The following is a 22,251-nucleotide window of genomic DNA, read 5'->3' as shown; positions in this document are numbered from 1 at the left end:
ACAGCCGTTTTTAAGCGGGGCACCAAAATCTGAAAAGAATCCGGCCAAACCAAGGTGAATACATCTTTAATTAAATACGTACAAAATGTTCATTCCTCAACTCCTCTCTTGTATATCAGTGACATTGAAAGTGTTATTTTAGGATGTCAAGTGAGGTGCATATATCCTCTGGGCATCTCACCTTGTCTTGGGCAAAGAGAGGTTAAGCAGTTCCTCAGGGAGGGACAGGAACCACAGCCCAGAGAGGGTCAGCTTCCTATCCGGAGTCACACAGCCCTGGGGCTCCAAGAGTCCCGAGCCCCCACCTTCAAACGTGAGTTCAAATGTGCGTGAGGTTCTAACCCCAGCTTCCACGCTGACCCCTGGCTGCCGCCTCCTTCCGACTTCGCAGGAAAAAAAAAAAAAAAAGCCATGCCAGGAAGCATCCATCACAGGCTGTCCAACTGGGCCGGAGGGGCAGGGGTCAGCAAGGAGGTGACCTCAAGGTCTCCGTGGGGACCAGGATCCGGCAGGGCTGGGGGTGAGAGGCTGGAATTTTTCCCACCCTGACATTTTCCTGCGTCAACCCAGGAGGGCGCCCTGGGTGCCGCCAGCCCTGCCCCCAACCTCCTTCCTCTCTTGATACAGTTTCCCGGCTACGGATGGGGGAGGGGGGGGCTTGCCGAGGTGGAAGCACTAGGCCCAGGAAAGAAGGCACTTTGGGGTTGAGAAAACGAGGGACGCTGGCTCAGAGAGGCCAAGGGCGCGCTGTGGAGTCACGCAGCCTCGGAGACTTGGCGTAAACAGGGCGGCCCGGCTGCTCCTGCACTGCAGGGCCCGCCTCAGCCTCCACTGCCCTGCCCGAGAGTTGGACCCTAGCCCGGCCTTGGGCGTGTGAGAAGCCCTTGGCCCTGGGCCCTGCCCCGGGTCCTTCCTCCCCCCCACACACTGGGGACTCAGCCCTTCCTTGTGTTAAATAGAAACCTCTTTATTCTAAGTATCGTACGTTCCTTAATACATTGGATTGAGGCCAGACCTTGAGGTGAGGGGAAAGGGGGGGGCCTGGGATATTTCTGTAGAGCCTTCCAAAACACCAGCCACCACTCACTGGGCTGGGGAGGTGGTGCTGGGAACGGGCTTCATGGCCTTGGGAAAGTCCTTGCTCCTTCTGGCCGGTTTCTCTTCTGTACAGGGAGTTTGGGGGTAGGTGAGGAGACCTCTAAGGAGCTTTCCAGCCCAGGGGTCTGTGGCCCCAGACAGGGAGGCGGGAGGATGGTCTGTCAGCAGCAGAGATGGGGGGCACTGAGGCGGAGCCGGGAGAGTCTCAGTGTTGGGCCCGGGGCCGTGATGGAGACGGAGATGGAGGCCGAGGCCAGGGCAGGCAGGCCAGCCGGGAGAGGGAGAGGCGGCCCAGGAAGAGAGGGAGGCTGAGGCAGAAAGGCGGCCGGGGCACAGGGATGTCTGCAAAGAAGGCATGGTCCCGGGGGGGTGACAAGGTTCCCCCCTCAGAGAGTTCCAAGTCCCGGGCCACTGCCAGGATCTCGTGGCGGGTGACTGTGTGGTGCAGGCCACGGATGTCCAGGAGGGCTGCCACGTGCTTCCGCCTGGGGGTAGAGGAGGGGACAGGTGCACGGGGTCCTCCAGGTACACTCCCAGCCCACCTGTGGGCCCCACCCGGCCGTCTGTTCCAGAACCTGCCTTAGCTCTGGAGCCCCTTCGCTCCCTCTGGATTCCTCCTCCATACCAGTCCCCCCCAGATCCCGCCCTCCCACCAGCACCCCTAGATCCCCCCCTTCATACCAGCCCCCCTCCAGAGCTTCCCTTCCAAACATTTCCAAATCCTCCTACTCACAGTGGATTCCAGAACTGTCACCTCCCAACCCAGCACAAGAATATTCCTTTTTGCCCCATCTCAGCTCCTGATTAAAATAACCTTCCATCTTCACCCCCAACTTAGCTCAGACAGCTCCTGAATTTCCATTCTGGTACCCCTGCACCTGTTTAAGCTCTGGACTCTATAGCAACCCTTAACTTCATCTTCACTTTCATCTCAAACAGCCTCACAGCATCACTCAAATCCAGCCCGGAAGTGCTCACCCACATCCCTATCCTAACCCTCACCTCCCCCAACGCCAGGTCTGGAGTCTTCACCACTGCTGTTCCAGAACCCTCATCCAAATTCGGCCTTGGAACACTCACTTCACCTCTAACCCATTCCTGGAATTGTTCTCAACTATAATTCTCCTCCAGAACTTAAAATTCACCTTGGGGACCCTCACGCCAACCAGAAGCTTTGTGCTCAAAACTGACTCTGTTCCACAACCCTCGCCCCTAAATCCAACACAATGGAACCTTGCCTTCACCCCAATCTCAGCTCCAGATCCGGGATCCAGAACTCAACTCCAGAACCACCATCATATTTCAACTCAAGATCCTGAACCCAACATTCATTTCCAGAACTTTCATTTCAAACAGAGTTCTGGGGTCTTCACCACCCCCTTCAACCCAGCTCAGTCTCTTCACCCTCCCGCATCCCAAGTTTTGAATCCCCACAGCTCCAAAACACTCATCAAGAATGGGGCTCAGGAACCTTCCAGCTCAACAGAGGTGCAAAACACAGCCCCCAAACTCAGCTTTGGAACCCCTCCTCCCAGCCCAGCTTGAGACCTTTCAAACTCAGCTGCATATCCAAGTTCAGAGTCAAGTTCAGAAACCCCAATCCAGCAGGAGTGCCAGGACCCTGGCCCCCATGCGACTCCAGGGCTCTGTGCTTTCCCAAGGACATAAGCCCCACACCTCAGAAGCAGAACCGTCCGTCCTGAATCAGTTCCAGAATCCTCACCTTCAGCCCCATGTCCTCAACCTCAACCCAGCTGATGCCTTACTCCTGGGTCCTGGGGGGTCGTCTCTCTGGATACAGAATGTCTGTCTGCCCCACTAGCAGCGCAGGACTGCCACCACCTTATGCAAGTGGCAGTGTTGTGTGGTGGTCAGGTGTACCAGCTGTAGAGCCTGCTGCTTGGGCTCAAGTCCCAGCTTCGCCGCTGGCTAGCTGTGACATTGGGCTCAGCTACTTAATTTCCGCCTGCCTCGGATGGTGCTAAGCACTCAGAACAGTGCTGCCTTTGACGTGCAAAGATTTTCTCAAATAGCTTATATTCTAAAATAACTCTTACTTGCTGCAGCCTTGCAGCCAAAAAATAAAAAATAAAATGCTCAAATACTGCCTACAGAAAATAATAATAATAATAAATAAATAAAATAACTTACTTACAGAGTGGGTATGTAAGATGCTTTCTTAGGTCTGACATAAGAACTCAATAAGCAAGAATTGGTATTGTTACTGCTGTCACCACGGATGATGATTAATCAGCCCCCAATAATCCTATGAAAAGAGTATTATTGTCCCCATAGATCAGAAGAGGAAACGGGGGCTCAGAGAGGATCACAGAGAAAGGAAACGGTCCATCAGGATCTGAACGGCGCCTGCCACTGTCCCAGTGCGTGTGCGCCCGTGTGCCCGTGCGTGTCCCCGTGTCCCCCGCGGCTCCCCAGCTGGGCCGGCCCTTCCTGCCGCCGGGCGGCCCCGCGCCCCCCTGCCCTGGGCTTCCTGTGACTGCTTGTTTGTTTGCGAGCCCTGGTGGCGGCGGCGGCGGCAGCGACGGCGGCGGCGGCAGGAGAAGGAGGGAAATCGTATTAATAATGCCCTGGTTCCAGCAGGAAACGGCCGTCAGACACGCTCGCCGCCTCCCTCCCTCGCCCAAGGGGCAGGAAACGCAGGGACGGATGCCAAGGCTCGCCGGGAGACCTCGGCCTGGCGGCAGCGCGGGCAAAAAGGAACCAAGGCGGCGTGGGGGCGGGGATCTCACCTGATGTCTGGGTAGTCCCGCACCAGCATCCCCACCTCCATCTGGATGCTGGGCGTGTCTTCCAGATGCAGAACTTCGGCCAAACGGGGCACCACGGCGTCCAGCCACGAGGCCTGGGATTCCTGCAGGGGAAGACCCCGGGCTCACACTCAACACCCACCCCCTCGAAACCCACAGCCTCCCAAGGCCTCGCCTCGCCTGGCAGTTTTCTCGTCCGTAAAACCGGGCAGAGGGCAGACTGCAGTCAGAGGTTATCTGGAACCTTTGGAAATTTGAAGAAAAATCCATAATATAACCTACTCCCAGTTTTGCAGATAATTTGGGGCTCGGGGACACCCCTCAAAACCTATTATAAATTTGCAAAATGTTACCATTGGGGGAAACTGCATAAGGTATGCCAGCGATCTCTCTGCATTCTTTCGTATAACTGCATGTGACTCTACAATTATCTCCCCCAAAATTAAAAAGAAAATTCCAAGGACTCTAGGTTAGAAACTCCTGGAATAGCGGCTGAGTGAGACCCTTCCCGTCCAGCTCATTACAACTGGGTACAAATAAGATTTGCTGATTTTTAAATGCTTGGATTTGGGAACGCTAAGGTTCCGAGTTTCTCTTGCATTTAGCGACTGTCTGTGCTCATAATAATAGCTAATGTTTAGGTCCTAAGTCCTTTTAATGGGATTTATCTAATCCCCACAACAAGGCATAGGGACCATTTTTCTCTTCATTTGCGCCCAGAGCGCTCTCTCTTTCAGTTAGAAAGCCAATTTTTACCCTCAGAGGGCGAAGATCAGAGTGTTACTATTGGCTGCAAATTGGGTGAGGGTCTTATCCTAAGCCCCCGCCCCCGGCTATCGAGTCTGGGGATTCCGGAAGCCAGGGTTTTCCGTAGTTTCGGAGCCCCCCGCCCCCGGGCCGCACTGACCAGCCGTCGGAACAGCCTCTGCAGCTGCGCCGCGTCCTCCCGGAGCCTGCCGGCCACGCGGCTGCGGGTCCGCGCGGAGCCGCAGCGCAGGCGCCCGCGGAACAGGGGCCGCACGTACTCGACCAGCGCCCGCCGGTGCAGCTCGGCCACCAGCTCCTGGGGACCCGGGAAGACGCGAGGGGGTGTGAGCCGCCGGTGACCCCCCCCCCTCCCCGCTTCCCACCCGCCCGCTCCTGCTCCGGACACCCAACGGGAATTCCTGCCCACCCCCAGCCGCCGTCGGCCCTCCCGGCTCCCAGTGGGTGACCCCTGTCCTGCCCCCCCAAATCAGCTCGCGGACCCTCCCCCACCGGCCCCCAAAGGGTGCCCCATCCCAGCCCTCTCCGCTTTCTCCGGAGCTCCACCATCCAGAGGCCGCAATCCCGCCAGCATCCCGCGCTACACCCCGGTATCCGCGGGCACCCTCCGCGCAGACCCCAGGTAGAGCGCCACCTATCTCGCCCTGAGAGAGCTTCTCCCCACCTAGGAGGGGTCTCTCCCCTCTGAGCGCTCTAGCTCCGCTCTCCCACTCTCCCCCCACCGGCGCCGGGGTCCACCCTGCGTCCCTCCCCCGCACAAGCAGACGCACCTGGTAAGGCTCATCTTGCATCCTGCGCAGTGCCAGGGCCTTAGCGCCCAGCGTGCCCACGATGCCATCCAGGGCCTCCGAGCTGCTCAGCCACTTCCTGCGCATCAGCTTGCTGAAGTGCGGCTGGGTGGGACAGAGTGGGCAGAGGGTCACAGTTCGCCTCCCTTCCGCCCTCTTTCTTCACAGATCAATTCAACATTTGTTCCCAAAACGCTGCTCCGAGCTGAACCAGGGCTGCGCAGTGCTGGGGACACAGCAGTGCGGAGACAGTCCAGCCCTGCCCTCCTGGGGCTCTCCTCCAGAAGAGGAGACAGACCCGTTCCCCAGACAGTGACCACTCAGAGTGGCCACGGCTGGAAAGAGGGAGGCCAGGGGTTTAGGAAGCCCAGCCTGAGTCAGCATAGAGAGTCAAGGAGGGCTTCCCGGAGGAGGGGGCACCAGAGCTGAGGCCAGGAAGATGGTCACTGTTAGCCAAGTGAGCGGTGGGAGAGGGAGTGGCTCAATCCCAGGGGAAAGCCAGTGTGAAGAAGGTTCAGATTTCAGATGGGCTTGCGGGTCAGAGGACCAGAAAGAAAGTCAGTGTGGCTGGCAAGACCATCTATATAACTCACGGGCCCAATGCAAAAATGAAAATGGGAGACCGTTTGTTCAAAAAGTATTAAGAACTTCAAGACAGAGAGAGCAGAGCTTTAAACCAAGCTAGGACCCGTCTAATCAGGGGGATGGTGGGGGGTGCTGTATGACTGCCCAGTGAAGAGATGGGGCTGGTCAGGTGAACCTAGGAGAGCACACAGGCCTCCTGGGCTTGGGAGGAGCCCCAGATTTCTCTAGAGGGCACTGGGGATCCATGGCAGGTTCTAAGCAGAAGAGGGAGAGGGTCAGCTTTGTGCTTCACTGAGATGGCTGGGAGGGGGCAAGACTGAGGCAGAAATGGGGGGTCTGGAAGGAGGGGAAGGGGTGAGAAGGGATGAGGAGGGGGAAGGAGAACGCAGGTGGCAGATTCATAGGATGTAGTAAGTGGCCACCAGTGGGGGAAGGGGAGGGAGGCAGCTGGATCCTGGAGGTGGGATGGGCAGTGGGTCTGTCCCTCAGATGGAGGCTGGGAGGAGCGAGGGGGAGATGCTGCCGTCGGATGGACACTGGGAGCACGAGGTGCCCGGACACCTCTGGGGTTGGTGTCCATGGGGGTCTGAAGCAGGTTCCTATCCCACTCAGCCCAGCACTCCCTTCCTGCTTTCTCATCCCATAGTAGACCAGTTTTCTGAACCTCCAAAAATGAGGCCTGTGGGCTTTTGTTGGAAAGCAGGTGTGAATCAAATGAGCTGCCGCTCTTGGTACAGCACTCAGCTCAGGACGTGTTGCTGTTGCTGTAAACTCTGTACATTTATGAAGTTCCCTAATGGCCAATACCCGAGGGCCAGGACCCAAGCTAAGTACTTTATGGCCACAAGCCCATTGCTTCCTCACAGCCATCTGAGAAGCCTGGAATTCCTGGGCCCATTTTCCAGATGAGCAAACATAGACCCCCAAAAGGAAAGCCATTTGCCTAAGTCCCCCTACCTGGAAGCAGTACAGCCAGGTCTGGAACAAAGACTGTACCCCCTTCCCCCCAACACTCGCTTACTTTCATTCCCATGCTTGTCCATTTAGTCATTCAACAAACACTCTCTGAACCCTTCCTGTGGCCCAGCCCTGGGTGGATCACTGGGGATACATTAGAGAACGCTTGGGGACACAGCACAAAAGGAGATAAACAAAACTCCAAGCGCTTGATAATTATAAGCACTTGGGGGCCTCTGAATTCTGATCTGATATTTGATGATATTAAGGAATGATTGTTCCATTTGTTAGGTAGGAAAATGGCATTGCGTTTACATTTGTTTAAAAAGGCTGGGTTCCTTATCTTTTGGAGATACAGGCTAAAGTGTTGATGGATGATGACAGGATGCCAAAGATGTGCTTGAAAAGAATCCAGTGGGCAGGAGAGGTGGGGCGAGAGGTGGAGTTGATACTTGCTGGAGCCAGTCCACAAGAGGTCATTCTGTCATTCTGCCTACTTTTGTGTATGTTTGAAATTTTCCATAATAGAAAAGTTATTTTAGAAACATTCCAACAAATCCTTGCCCTTGAGAAGCTGACATTCCAATGGGAGGAGACAGATTGGAAAAAAAAAAAAAAAAAAGCAAAGGATATAGCCTGGCAGGTGGTGATAAGTGCTTTGGAGACAAATAGAGTGGCGGGGCGGGGGGGGGTGGGCATGTGGGAATCTCAGGGGCTTCTATTTTAAATAGGGCAGTCGGGGCTTCCCTGGTGGCGCAGTGGTTGAGAGTCTGCCTGCCAATGCAGGGGACACAGGTTCGAGCCCTGGTCTGGGAAGATCCCACATGCCGCGGAGCAACTAGGCCCGTGAGCCACAACTACTGAGCCTGCGCGTCTGGAGCCTGTGCTCCGCAACAAGAGAGGCCGCGATAGTGAAAGGCCCGCGCACCGCGATGAAGAGTGGCCCCCACTCGCCGCAACTACAGAAAGCCCTCGCACAGAAACGAAGACCCAACACAGCCATAAATAAATAAATAAATAAATAAATTTAAATAAATAAATAAATAGGGCAGTCAGGGGAGGTCCTTCTGAGAAGGTGACATTTGAGTCAAAACTTGAAAGAGGTGAGAGAGGGAGCTTTGTGGCTATTGAGGGAAGAGTAGTCCAAGCAGAGGGAACAGGTGCAAAGGTACTGAGGTTGGCATGTGTCTGACACCTTAAGGAGCAGCAAGGGGCAAGGAGGGAAGTGGGAGGAGATGAGGTCAGAGAGGGAAAGGGCAGACCATGTGGGCCTTGGGGGCCACAGGGAGGACTTTGGCTTTTGCCCTAAGTGAGCTGGGAGCCATGGACGGTTCTAAGCAGAGGTGGGACACAACCCGACGAACAATGTGGATTGAGCATGAATTACAGCCAGGGACATGCACACCTCTCAGTTCCATTCCCGGGTACTCCCACCAGCTCCTCACCCCGCTCTCACCCACCTCTGAACCTAGTCCCCTCTGGGCATGTGCAGGACCCCGGGGATGAGTGAATGAGGCCCTAGGGTCTAGGAGAGGCTGGGCAGCGATTTGGAGGACCTCAGTGAGGAGGGGCTACACCCAGTCCCCTAGGCCCCTTCGTGCTGATGGCTCTCTGTCCTCCCCCTGACCATATCCTCCCACCTCTTCCTTCCTGTGCCCCCCCGTCCCCCTAAACGGCCCAGACATGGCCATCACCCCCCCACACCCCCTCTGCTTCCCGAACACTGAGTCATGGGCTGAAAGGAACTGCAGGATGGGGCGGGGGCACTCCCCTGTCCTGGCCCCGGCCCCACCCAGCCCACTGCCTCTCTCACCTGCAGCTCCTGGAACAGCAGGTCGGTCAGGATGCGGTGGCAGAGTCGGGTCACTCGGTCCAGAGCGCTGGCTGCTGCTTCCCGGGCCGGCTCACTCTCAGGGGGTCCCACCCGGGCCAGGCGCTCCGCCAGAGCCCTGTGGGGATCAGTGGAGCCGAAAGTCAAGGAGCCTCAACATCTCAGCCCAACTGCCTGGACCTGTCTCCCATTAGACGGACCCTATTTTGTGGGGCACAGGGGCGACAGGTCAGATGGGGAGCTGGGGGAAGTCAGGGGCTCTGGGTGGGGGGGCCTGGGGGCTGGGAAATATCAGGGGATGTCTGGAGGGTTGGGGGTTGGGGGGCTCTGTGGAGTGGCTGGGAGTCTGGGGGATGGAGTGGGGAGGAAGGGGTCTGTTTTGCTGCTCTCTGGGTGAGAGTGGGGATGCTTCCATCCTAAAAGTTTGTGCTTCTAAAGGACTGTAATTCTAAAATTCGACCCTTCTCATTTTCTGTCATTGTGACAGTTGATGACCCTCTCCATCACTGAAAGGAGAATAACTTGGTTTGGAGGGCAACTGGGCACTTCCTGCCCAAATCCCAGCAGATCCCCTTCTGAGAATGTATCCCTGGTCCCCACACTTGTGGGAGTTGACAGATGTGCCAGGTTTTTCTCTACAAAAGAGTGGAGGCAACTGTCCATCCACTGGGGACAGATTAAATGAACCATGGCACATCCAAACAGTGGAAGACAGTTCAGCTATAAAAGATAAAAAAGAAGCTGGTGGGAACTCTTCAGGCGCTAACAGAAAGATCTCCAAGGTGTTAAGTGGAAAAGGACAGAGTGTGTTCAATATTCTACCATTTGTATTTTTTTTTAAAGGAAAAGAAATAATATGTATGCACATAGTAATAGATTTACTTGTATATTATGAAATATGCATATGCATGGTATCTATGCATATGCATGAAGTGTGTCTATGCATATATACACTTATTTACACATATTTACTGGTAAATGTATCAAATACCCCTGGAAAGATATGTGAGACATTAGCAATAACCGGAGGGAAGGAGTGGGGGAGGGAGGCTTTTCACTGTGTGCCTTATTGTATCTTGAATGCATTCCCAATTTTAAAAATTCAATTAAAAATAAGTTAATAAAAAGGTAAAGTAATATAACTTGAATCACTTTGCTGTACAGCAGAAATCAACACAGCATGCTAAATCAACTATACAAGGAAAGTATTATAAGATAAAAATGTTTAAAAATATGTAATCCCTAGAGTCTGGCTTCTAGGTTCCTGTAATTGTAACACTCCCAGGTTCTGATTACTCTATAATTCTAGTGCTCTGTGATGCTACGGTTCTTTCTAGGAGTCCCAGGTTTTATGCTTCTAAGGTCCCCTGTATATGCCGCTCGGGGCTAGCTCTGCGATCCCCACCCAGGATCCAGGCACCCCAGTTCAGCTTGTCACCCAGGACTGGCCTTCTCGCCCACACACTGGGGGTGCTCTCACCTCAGGGGGGGCCCACAGTTGACCAGGGAGATGGTCCTGCTGATATAGGTGTCGGGTAGCAGTTCCCGGACTCCTGGGTTCTCATGGAATCGTTCTACGCGCTGCTGGAAGCTGGTGGGAGGAGAAAGGGAGGATGGTAGACAGATGGAGCACCGCTGGGTAAGGGTCCCTGGCTGGGCACTCAGCCCAGCAAAGCCTGTGATCCCCACAGAGGCGCCCCTGCCCATTCTGACTTGATTCACTTTCATCTCTCCTCTCTCTGCTGGCTCCCGGGTCCAGATGCCCCACCGCCACCCCAGCCCTGCGCCCTTCCCCCCCCAGCCCTCCATACCTCTGCAGGAATTCTGCCAGCCCCCCCAAGCAGCAGTGGGCCATCCGCTCCCCAAACTCCTGGCTGATGCGGGGTGCTCGCTCTGTGTGCTCTTCCAGCAGCTGCGTGGTCCGGGGGGATGAGAAGTGATGAGGAGGTGAGGTCCCACCTTCCCACTGGTCGCCATCCAGCGGATTCTCCGTCCTCTTCCCCGCCCCCTACCTCACACACATCCTGTGCCAGGCTGCTGGACCGATCCTCCGCACTTCCCCAGTGCTCCTCGTCCTCCTGCAGCACTCGAAGCAGGGCCGCCCGTGTCTGAGCCTGGAGTGGGGCAGTGGGGGGAGAGGCAGGAGTCAGAGTCCCTGAGAGCCTCTCCCTCCCTTTCTCACACCGCGATTCCCCCCTCTTCCCCGCCCCCCCACCCCCCCTCATCCCGCCCCTTAGCCCCCAGCAGGTCTGGATTCTGCCTGTGAGCTCATCAAGGTAACGCTGGGGAGAGAGCCTGGACCAGAAAACTTCCCCAGCCCCTTCCATTCCTAAGTCTACAATTTGGCACTTGATATTGAGTCTGTGGTTTTAAGCCTCCTCCATCTAATAGCCAGAGGGTTTAAGGGCTTATTCTCTCATTATCTGATGATTCTAAGACTCTGCTCTCAGGTCTGCAAGACAATTCTTTCCGATTTCCCAATTCTGTGATTCAAGAATTCCAAGTGTCTAGGATTCTAAGGTTTATACATCTCTTGATTCTCTGGTCCTATGTTGTCTTCAATTCAGTGAGTCTGAGAATGTAGACTTGTTTGGTCCTGAGATTCAGAGCTCTCAAGTTGCAAAGATACTAATTTCTGTGGCTGGGGCAGGACTGGCTTTTAGACCAGAAACACTCCTGTGGCTGGGATGGCTGTTTACAGCTTGGGCCATTCTGCTCAGCGGTGCCTGTGCCTGGCCAGTTATTAACCGTGTTTACTATCAGCCCTGCTTATATGCAGAGATGCTTTGATGCCCTCCTTCTGTGAGTTTTTCAGTCCGCGAGCTGAGGTTCTGTGACTGACTCTCTCTTGCTGTAAGATTTGAAGTGTCTGAATGTATTGAACCTTTACTGAGTGTCTCAACGCCCGGCTGGGTGCTTCGGGTACACTGAACATAAGAGAGAAGTGATCAGTATGGACTTACATTTCTATGTCTTTTGGACAGAACTCGGAAGTCCATAAAGGGCAAGGGGAGATGGAAATAGGGAAAGGGGGCAGGGAGAGGCCCCCAAGCTCAGTGTGACCCCTCCCTCTCTGCAGAGTGCCTCCCGCTCCCTAATCAGCAAAGCCAGGTTCCAGGTACCTTAACGTCTGTGACACATTCATCCTCCAAGCCACGAAGGGTGCCGGGGGACAGAAGGGGCCCCAGCTCCCCATTTTCCAGGGCGACCATGTCCACCAGACCTAGGACCTCTCTGGGGGTGGGGGTAAGAAACAGGGGGGGGGTCTGTGAGAGGTGGGGCCGGGCAGCTGAACCCCTCCCCACCCCCATCCCTTCACAGCCTGTGTGTTTGTGACCTGGGCCTCTCCCTTCCTCTCTCGGGGCCAGCTTTGCTCATCCCTCAAAGGAAGTCTCTGGAATTGTTGCTCCCCTGGCTCCAGTTCCCTGAGTCAGCTCCCTGATGGACGGTGTCCGGGCAAGACTCGTAGGGGTCAAGTCCAGGCTCTATGACCTGGCACGCAAGAGCTTCACCAGACAGAAGCTCCCTTCCACTTCCGCCCCTAGTCCCTATGTCCTCACCTAGCCTTGGAAGCCTCGCCACTCCAGCCCTCACTCCCTGCCTCTACCCTCTTGCATGCCCAGGCCTGTGCCGTGCCATCACTCTCCCCACACCTCCCCACCACCCCTGCACACACCAGGCCTTTGCTCATGGCATCCTTGATCACCGTACTCCATCCCCCAGCCACAAGAATGGAAATGTTTTAAGATCCAAAGGCTCGATGGTTATCGGATTCTAGGACTGGGAGGGTCAATGGTACTCAGGTTCTAGATGCTAAGATTATAGAGTTCAAGGGACCAAAAGTGCTACCATCCTAAAACTGGAAGGACCGAATGTGTCAGAGTTCTAGGATCCAAAGGGGGGGATGAAGCTAAGATTTAGGATTCGAAGGCTCATTGGCGCTAACGTTCCAGGATTGAAATTGTCATCAGTTCTAAAGTTCTAAGATTGGAAGAGTCATCGGCGCTTGTGCCCTAGGGTCTAAGGCGAAAGCAGTGTAAGGGTTCTAGAATTCCAAGGGCCAACAGTGCCAAGATTTTAGGATGAGAAGGGTCATTGGTGTTAAGTTTCTAGGACTGGAAGGGTGGGCAGTGCTAAGATTCTGAGAATGTTGATGATTCTAAAGATTCTTGGACCGGAAGGGTCAACAATGCTAAGATTCTAGGACCGGAAGGATGGCGGGTGGTAAGGTTCTAGGATCAGAAGTATCCCTGTTGCTGAGGTTCTAGCGCGGGAAGCGTGGAGAGCGCTAAGATTCTCGGATTGTAAATGTCACCAGTGCTGAGCTGGAAGGGTCAACGATATTAAGGTTCTAGGAATGAAGGTCCAGGAGCGAGCGTCCTTAGGTTCTGAAGGGGCCGGGGCTGGAGGGAGTGGGGGGGAGCGAGGGTTCTACGCGACCTTGGGGCAGCCGATCCCTAGGCCCTCGCTCACCTGGGGTACACCTGGTTGTGCCAGTGCAGCAGCGCGTAGCGGTCGGCCAACTGCAGCCTCCGGCGGGCGGCGGCCCCGATCCACTCGGCCAGCGCGCCGTGGTAGCCGCGCAGGTAGACGCCGAAGGCGCCCAGGCCGGCGGGGTAGGAGGGCGCCAGGCGGCCCCGCACCACGCCCATATCCTCCAGCAGCCGCCCCCGCAGCGCCTCCAGCTGCCCGGCCAGGCCCCCGGGCGCCCCTGGCGCCGCCGCCTCCAGGCGCTCCCGGGCCGCACGCGCCACCGCCTCCGCCCAGCGGGCGCGCAGCTTGCGGGCCGCCTCGGGTCCCCGGCGCCCGTCGGCCGCCTCCTCCTGCACCAGCACCTGGCCCAGCTGCGCCACGGCGCCCGCCCCGGCGCCTGCGCCCGGCCCGGGGCCCGCCAGCGTCTCGCGCACCAGCGCCCACATCTCGCGCTGCAGGGCCTCGTACAGCAGAGCCACGTCCCGGGCCCGGCGGCCCCCGCCCGCGCCCTCGGCCTTGGGCGGGCCGGGCGCGCCGCCCCCCGACGACGCCAGCTCTTCAGCCTCCAGCTCCAAGATGTGCTCGTCGGCCCGCGCGAGCTCGCGCTGCTGGATCAAGCTCAGGATCTCCAGCACTGTGGGCGCAAAGCGGGAGATCAGGGGCTGGAAAACCGGGCGGAGGGGGCGAAGAAGGGAAACGGGTAGGAGGCAAGGGGAAGAGGGTCGGGGAGGGGGAGAGGTGGGGGGCAGAGAGGGATGTGGGGGCATTTCAGGAGAAGGGGAAGAGAGAAGGGTGCCAGGTGAGGGGCCTAGGAGAAGGGAGGGGGAGGAGATGGAGGAGGGAGCAAGGGGGAGAGCCAGGACAAGGGGACAGGAGGGGGTTGGGGAAGGGAAGAGGGGGTTTGGCGACGGGAGAAGGAGTCTGGATATAAGAAGGAGGTCAAAAGATTAAAGGGCGTCCGATTAGGAAGAGGATAAGATGAGAGGAGGAGTCAGAGGAAGTGGGGTTAAGGGAATGAGGAAGAAGGAAAGGGTTAGGGCTTGGGGTAAGGGCTCAGGGCTAGGAAGAGAGTATCAGGGCATAGGTGAGGATGTGGGGAGGAGTTAGGGGAGTTGAGGGCGGATAGGATAGAAAAAGGGCATCAGGGTCAAAAAAAGGCATCAGAGGAAGTGGGGCAGCCAAGGGAGGACAGTGGGAGCCAGGTAAGGGGGTGAGGGATGGAGAGAGCCAGTGGACTGGGGGGCAAGGTGGGGGCATGGAGGTGGGAAGAGGGTATGAAGACCAGAGGTGGGTCTTTCGGGGGTGGGGACAACTATAGGGGTGACCTGGCTCTCTGATGGTTTCACCCTCCCCCAGGAGAGGGGAGTCATGGGCTCGGGAGGCCTCTGAGTGAAGGCAGAGGGTCCCAGTGGCCCAGGGTTACCCCCAACACCTCCAGCCCCCTCCACTTCCTCCCTGGCAGAGAAACTATTTCCTGGCCAGTGCTATTTCTGCCCATCCGTTTCCAGAAGGCGGGGGCTTGAATCACTCCCTTCTCACCTCCCTGTGGTGCCCTCCCAGTCCCTAGGGAGCAGGGGCTGAAATAGCTTCTGGCGCAGGATGTGGAGGGCATCAGGTTGAAGGAAGGGCTCTCCAATGATGGGGCAGCAAGAGCTGTCCATGGGGGGAGGGTAGGAGTGGGGATGGGGGTGGGGGGATAGAGACAGGGTAGGGGATAGGGTTGAAGGAAGGCGGGGATTGGGCAGGGCTGGGGCTGGAGAAGAGGATGGGGATGAAGGTGGAGGCTAGGATGAGGGAGTTTAGGATTAGGGTGAGGTTGGGGCTGAAATCTGAAGAGGGAGATGGGAAAGGAATTGAGAATGTCATCTGGAGTTTGGGGTAGGGATGGGCTTGGAGATGAGTTTAGGTGAAAGTTGAGGATAGAAAGAAGGTAGAGATGGAGGTGAGTTTGAAGAAGTCTGGATGTGAGTTGGGGTTAGGAATGTGGACAGTTGAAGTTGGAGGTTGGAAATGGGGGGGTTAGGATTGAGACTCGGGATGGGTGTGGAGATGGGGTTAAGAGGTTGAGTTTGGGGTTAAGGTTGAAAGTGGGGGCTGGGAGTGCGACTAGGACTGAATGAGGAAGTCGGGGAGGTGCATGGGGTTGCAGGGGGACGCTGAGATGGACCTGGGGTTGGGGGTCGGGAGTGAGACTGAAGAGGGGAAAGGGTTGAAGCTGCACACAGGGATGGGATTGAGGATGGGATGGGAGTAGAGGAACGAGCTATGGCATGGGACTGGACCATTTGGCGGTTGTCATGGTGTTGGGCATAGCAATGAGGTTAAAGATGGCATTTGGCGAAAGGGATGGATTGGGAATAAGCATGCGGATGTGCCCCAGGTGGCGGTGGCTGATGGGGTTGGAATAAGTATGGCTGGAAACCAAAAAGGCATTGAGGAAGACACTGGGGTTTGGGGTAGTATTGGGGTTGAGGATGCAACAGGGGTGGTGTTATGAGTCGAACTGTGTTTGTCCCCCACCCCAAGAAGAAGAGATATGTGAAGTCCTAACCCCCAGTACCTCAGAATGGGATCTTATTTGGAAATAGGTAATTTACAGAGGTAAGCAAGTTAAAATGAGGTCATAGAGTGGGCCCTGATCCATTATGACTGGTGTCCTTCTAAGAAGGGAAACTTGGACACCAAGATAGACATGCACAGAGGAGAAGATGATGTGAAGTCAGAGAGAAGGCCATGTGTGGATGGAAGGTGGGCGGGATGCAGTTACAAGGCAAGGAGCGCCAAAGATTGCCAGCAAAGCACCAGAAGCTGGAAGAGGCAGCTTTGAAAGGAGATGGGATTGAGGTTGAATTTGAGGATAGTAACGGAAAGAGGGTTGAAACTGGGGACAGGGAGGGGATTGGAGGAGATGAGACCAAAGTTGGTCATTTGTTTGTCGTTGGACAAGGGGACGAGGTTGAAGGCAGATGGAGAGAGGGACAGATTGGGCTGGGGGTGGACACGGGGCTGAGGCTGGAGCTTGGTGATGGAGATTAGGACCGCAGCGGGGATGGGCTGGCCGTGTCCATGGAGGTGGGCAGATGGAAGCTGGAGATGCGAATGGCGATGGGGTCACGGGTGGAGACACTGTGATTCTCCCGGGTCTGGGCCAGGGCTCGCGACTCACCTGACAACGGCTCCTTCATCTTTGGGGGCTCCGGGACCTTGGGTGGGGGCTCGGGAGCCGCCTCGCCTGCGGGCACCACCCTCTCAGCCAGTGACGCGCGCCGGGGCTTGGGCCCGCGCCCCAGTCTCAGGAAGGCCAGTCTCCGCGCAGCCTCCCCAGCCGCCTCCTCGTCGCCGTGGGCTCGGGCCCCCTGGAGCCTGGCCAGGAGGCCAAAATCTGCTGAGCTCCTGCGGATCCCCGGTGTCAGCACACGGCCCAGGAAGGAGCGAGGCTGCCCGTCCCCAGGGCTGCCCGCTCGCCGGCCAGGGGTTCTGCCCAGCCGGAAGGGGGCCAGGCCTGCCAGCTTCTCCAGGGTGGCACGGCGGCGACATGATGTTCCGTTGGGCAGGGTCTCCCGTTCCCCAGCCTCCTCTTCTTCCAGCCCTGAAGCTTCCTCAAAGGGGTTCCGAGAGGACCTCAGGGGCAGTGTCCCCGCCCGGGACATCTTAGAGTCTGCCACCCCTAGACCCTTCAGGATGGGCATTTTGACAGGCGGGGACCTGGGGAAAAAATGATGGACCATCGGTGGTGTTGATGACGGGTGGCATTGATGACAGTGCCTTTGTGTACCCAGCACTTTGGGGCATGTGTGCCGAGCACTGGTCTGAGCACTTACTTACCCCTTGAGTCTGCACAATCTCATGAAGAGAGTAATGTCACTATGCCCAGTTTGCAGATGAGGAAACTGAGGCTCAGAAGAGCACAAGTGTTTGCCTAAGGTCCCACAGTGATTCGGGGACAAAGTCGGGTTTCAAACCCAGGCCTGTCAGATTCCAGACCCCGGGTTCTCTCCCCTGAGTATCGGCGTCCAGACCCTTCCCCTACCTTAGTCCTGCCCAGGGGTGTTCATCTTAGTGCACCCTCCTACTCCATGAGGAAACAGGCTCAGAGAGGGGAAGGGTCTTTCCCACGGTGGCACAGCCAGCGAAGGGCAGAGACTGCATGGGGACCCAGGCCCCACCCCACTGTCTACCCATGTGTCCTGTTCACACAGTTGGGCACCTGCTTCGTCTCCCCTGTCCAGTCAGTACCCCTGTCTCCTCTACCCTACCACATTCATTCCTCCAGCAAACATTTTACTGGGAAATATCCAGAACAGACAAATCCATAGAGGCAGAAACATTAGTTGTTTCCAGTGACTGGGAGAGGGGGACTGGGCTGTGACCACTTAACTGGTACGGGGTTTCCTTTTAGAGGGATGAAGACGTTCTGGAATTAGTGGCGATGGTTGGCAACATTGTGAATGTACTAGATGCCACTGAATTGTACACCTTAAAATGGTTAGTATGGTAAATTTTATGTTATGTAGATTTTACCACACACATCCCCGTACACACATCCCCATGCACACACACACACACACACACACACACACTCGTGCATACACACACACAAACTGATTAGGTATTTGCATGGGCCCAGCCCTGAGCAGGCACTGAGGACACAGCCGTGGGCAAGGCAGACCCAGTCCCTGCCCTCATGGAGCTCGAAGCTTCCCGAGTCCTGCCCATTCCTTCTCCTAAATCCCTGTCTCCTACCTCTTCATGGCCCCTGCCCCAGTCCAAGCCCCCTCCTGCTTCCCTGCTGCAGCCTCCTCCCTGATCTCCAGCCTCTAGTTCTCCAGTCTACCTTGGAGGACCTTGTTAAGGCCTAGACCTGCCCCTCCTCCTGCTCTTAACCCTCCATGGCTCCCCAGTGCCCTCGAGGTAAAATTCAGGCCCCCCTGCTTGCCAGCTGTACACCTCTTCAGCACTATCCCACCTTCTCCTCCTCCTCACCTCAGGCTCCTCTGGATTTCAGCATCTGTTTATACATGGAGGCCTGTTCTCCGTGTTCCATTCAGGCTTCAGGACCCAGCCCCAATGTTGCCTCTTCCCAGATGCCCAGGCTGAGTCAGGTGCACCCCCCCTTGAAACTCCCACTCTGGGTCATCACTGTCTGGGAATGGGTCTGTGTCCCCCACTGGGCTGTGAGCCCCAAGAGGGCAGGGGCGGGGCTGCCCCTGTGTCCACTGTGTCCACCACTGTGTCCCCAGCTCCCAGGGCAGGCACTCTGGGAATGAGTGGGTGCTAAACAGGAAACGAAGGAGACAAGGACTTCATTCCTCGTGGGAGAGGAGGAATGATAAGTCAAAACGGAGAGGTGAGCAAGGAGCAGGCCACGCAGGGCCTTGAAAACCGTAAGGAAGGGCTTGGGCTTTCTCCTGAGGGCACTGGGAGCCATAGAAGGGCGCTTTTGAAAATGATGAAATATTCCAAATGTTCAGAAAAGTATAGAAAATAAATTTAATAAACACCCCTGTGCTTACGATCCTAGCTGCATCTAATGCAAGCGTTTGCTCTTTTGGGTTCTTTTTTTTTTTTTTTTTCTTTTAAGAATCAAGCATTGCAGGAATTCCCTGGCGGTCCAGTAGTTAGGACTCTGCGCTTTCACTGCCAAGGGTGCGGGTTCAATCCCTGGTCTGGGAACTAAGAATCAAGCATTGCAAATGCACTGAAGCCCCCCCAAGCCCATCCCTGATCCCGCCCGCTCTAGCCCTCTCCCAAGGAGAGCCGTCCAAGCGGACTTTGACCCCGTGCCTGCCTACCCAGACTGGTATCCAGAAATAATGTATTGTTTTACGTGGTTTCGAACTCTCCATAAATACTGTCATACTACAGGTATCCCCTGCATCTTGCTTTTTTTCCCTCACATTTTACATGTGAGATTTTCCATGCCTGTCTCTGTGGTACTAATCAAGTGCTGCACACTAATCAAGTGCTGCTCTGTGGTACTAATCAAGTGCTGCATGGGGATGTAGGTACGGGGATGTGTGTGGTAAAATAGATTAACCAATCTATGTTAAGTATCAGATGTTCACACATCCTCCTATGGCTGGACACATAGGTTGTTTTGAACCGGGACAGGTTCTGAGCAGGTTAGGGACAGAGTCAAGATGGGGCAGTGGGTGTGGGAGTGCACGGGGGGGCTGGGAGGAAGGCTGATGCTGCAGGGGCCCTGAGTTGGCTGAGCCATGGGCAAGAGCATCTCCTTTCCTGGTGGGGACGCCCCTTCTTTCCTCCCTGACTTCACCCTCTACACCTTAGCCATTGTTTCTCAAGCCTCCTGTTTCTAGAAACACTGTCCCAGCCTCTCTCCAGTCTCCATGGTCCCCGATCCCCCAGGGAGGCAGTCACCATGGCAACACTTGCCTGGAACCCCCCTGGCTGTGGGCAATCGATACCAGCCCCCCTCCCCATACAAACACTATTCACACACTGATTTCTCTGTCTTTCATCTTCCAAACTGGCCTCCACATGCCTAATCCCCAGAATGGCTCCATCATCCCCCCCCAAAAAAAGTCCACCTCCCCCTCAAAACAGGGGCCTCCAATTTCCCTCCAATTGAATTCAACATCACCCAAACTGGATTTTTTTTCACCCACGCTAGATTTGACATTCCCACGCTGGCTCCCATATCCACCCCTAAACTGGATCCCCCCTCAAACCATTTCCAACATCCTCAGACCTGGCTGCAACATTTTCCCAAAACTGGCCCCGACGTCTTTCCCCTTCCTGGCTCCAATACCCACCTCTGCAAACTGACATCCTGCCCCCTCCAGCCCCCTCGTCTGCCTCCCAGTGCCCGGCCCCTGACTCACTTCCGAGGCATCCCTCAAGCCCCCAGCCTCCCAGCTCCTGCAGGATGTCTTGGCCACCAGAGCTTCCCTCTTTGGGCTCCTCCTCCTCTTCCTCACTGCCAGCCTTTCCCCAAAGTCCCAAACCCTCTGCCGGCCAGCCGACCTGTTTGCAGAAGTCAGCACCTCCAGTCCTGTGTCTGCATCAGGGAACTGCCCTTACAAATTGTGTCCAGTACAACCGCCGTCCAGACCTTGCCCCCAAACAATTCTGTCACCAGCCCAGCCTGTTTCAGGCTCATCCACATCTTCATTCCCAACCTCATCCCATCTCCTGCTCCATCTGCATCCCAACCCTTGTTCCGGCTGCATCTGCAAGACCCCATCTCCCGGGGATGGAGCAGAATGCCCATCCCTCTCTGGCCTCAGCCTTCCCACCTGAACTCACAGAGCTTCCGACCCGATGACATCTTGTCTCTCTTCTCCCTTGGTGGTTCCAAGCTCTCCATGGCTCCCTGGCGACCTAGATCGTCTGAGTCCCCAAAGTCTTCCCTGCACCCTCCTCCTGCTCCCCCATCTCCTCCCGCCACCCTCTTGCTGGTTGGCACCCTCCCGAGGTCAGGCTCTAGAGTTTCTCTTTGCCCCCAGCCTCTCCTGGCTTCAGGGCACACGTCCTCCCAAATTCTGGTCCAGCCCCCAATTCAGAGGGCCCCAGGGGCGTGTGAATCCTGCCCCCTCCTCCCACAGACTCACCTCCTTGTCAGTGCCCCTCTGTCCGTGCTGCTGTCCTGTCCTGAGGCTACTTCAGCCAGGACTGCTGAGAGCTTGGATCTGAGGAGGGGGGGGTTAGAGGAGGTCAATTTCCTGTCAGGAAACCCCTCCCTCTCTGGGGCCAGGGGCGGGAAGGGCTTGTTATCTGTCTGCCCTTTTAGGCCAGGCTGTGGTTGGGCTGGGAAGAAGGACAAGGCCGCAGTCAGGTCCCCACCCTCAGCCCCCAACCCCAGGCCGGAATTGGTACCGCCCCCCCCCGCCTGCTCTTCACACCTCCCAAGGTGACAACACCATCCTGGGTACCGCCGGAGACACCCCATGCTGGATGTGAGCCCGAAGCTCTCTCTTGCGTTCCCTGCTCTGGGGTAAAGACATGAAGGGAGGTTCTGCTGGGCCCAGGGGCTGGGACTGGAGCCCTAAGGGGGTGACCCTGGGCATGACTTTGGAACAGTGGTTCTCTCTGCCTAAAAGGCCCCGTCCCCAGGTCTCCATACGCCCCCGCCCCCCTCGTTATCATCCAGGTCTCAGCTCCAGAGTCCTTTCCTCAAAGGAGACATTCCCTGACCGGCAAAAGTACTTCTGCCAGCCCTGTACTCTCTCTCCCCAGGGGACATTGCTCTGATTTGCCAGTTCCTTTATAGCACCTTCTACAATCTGAAATGATCAAATTCCTCTGTCTCCCTGGTAGATTTTCTGACTGTCCCAATTGAATATAAATTCAAAGCAGATTTTGCTTACCATGTTCATCTGCTATCCCTAGATGCGTGCCGGGCACATAGTAGGTGCTCAGTAAAGATCTGTGAACTGATTGCACCAATGGGGATAGATCAGAGCTAAGGATTGGAAGTTGGGGATAGAGATGGCAGGTCTGTTGGGACTGGGAATGGGTTGGGGGTTGGATGGGGTGAGATGAAGGATTAGGGTGACTTTGAAGGCTGGGTTTTAGGTGTAGGTGGCCCTTTGGGGGCTCAGGCGTAGCATCCCAGGTGTTTGGCCTGAGAGAATGATCACTTGCCTCAGCAAAACTGGGGTTGGGATGAGGTAGGGTTGACATCGGGGTCGGGGCTGGGCTCAGGGATCACTGCTATCCCCCAGCCCCAGCGAGGGCTCTGTAGACATTAGGTTGGGATAAGTGGATCAAGGGTTAAGATTCCAAGGTCTGAAGGCTTCAGTTCAAGGATTGGATTTGCCGGACAATGGGCCCTGGGGAAGGGGCTGGTTTGCTGGCCTGGGGGATGGGGAGAAACAGGTTATGTCCTCCCCGAATCAGTGTGGACCTGTGGTAATCGGAAGGCAGCCCGAGCTGGAACCAAAGTGGCCTGTTATGGGCCGCGGCCACTGTTGGATCTCTCCCTCTTTTTTTAAACTTAATTTTTTTATTGAGATAGAATTCA

The 22,251-nt window shown here is 56.1% G+C and overlaps 1 protein-coding gene across 2 annotated transcripts; it reads right to left on the bottom strand.

Moving 5' to 3' along the window:
* Positions 1-48: 48 nt before the first annotated feature.
* Positions 49-20,898, bottom strand: EXOC3L2 (exocyst complex component 3 like 2). Of its 2 annotated transcripts, none has more exons than XM_059905646.1 (12): positions 20,840-20,898; positions 16,432-16,970; positions 13,266-13,899; positions 11,915-12,026; positions 10,805-10,906; positions 10,604-10,704; positions 10,273-10,383; positions 8,775-8,910; positions 5,402-5,524; positions 4,774-4,929; positions 3,849-3,970; positions 49-1,583 (listed from the first exon to the last, which is right to left on the bottom strand). In XM_059905646.1, exons 2-12 carry the CDS (start codon positions 16,952-16,954, stop codon positions 1,304-1,306), a joined length of 2,400 nt encoding a protein of 799 aa, XP_059761629.1. In that variant the 5' UTR covers positions 16,955-16,970; positions 20,840-20,898; the 3' UTR covers positions 49-1,303. The 2 variants fall into 2 exon arrangements, with proteins under 2 accessions (XP_059761629.1, XP_059761628.1); XM_059905645.1 differs by lacking the exon at positions 20,840-20,898 and adding an exon at positions 20,535-20,567.
* Positions 20,899-22,251: the final 1,353 nt, after the last annotated feature.

Source organism: Balaenoptera ricei, chromosome 19, assembly GCF_028023285.1.
Source record: "Balaenoptera ricei isolate mBalRic1 chromosome 19, mBalRic1.hap2, whole genome shotgun sequence".
Taxonomy (NCBI): Eukaryota; Metazoa; Chordata; class Mammalia; order Artiodactyla; family Balaenopteridae; genus Balaenoptera; species Balaenoptera ricei.
The sequence above is the reverse complement of the archived record's forward strand: the minus strand, read 5'-3'. Positions and strand labels throughout refer to the sequence as shown.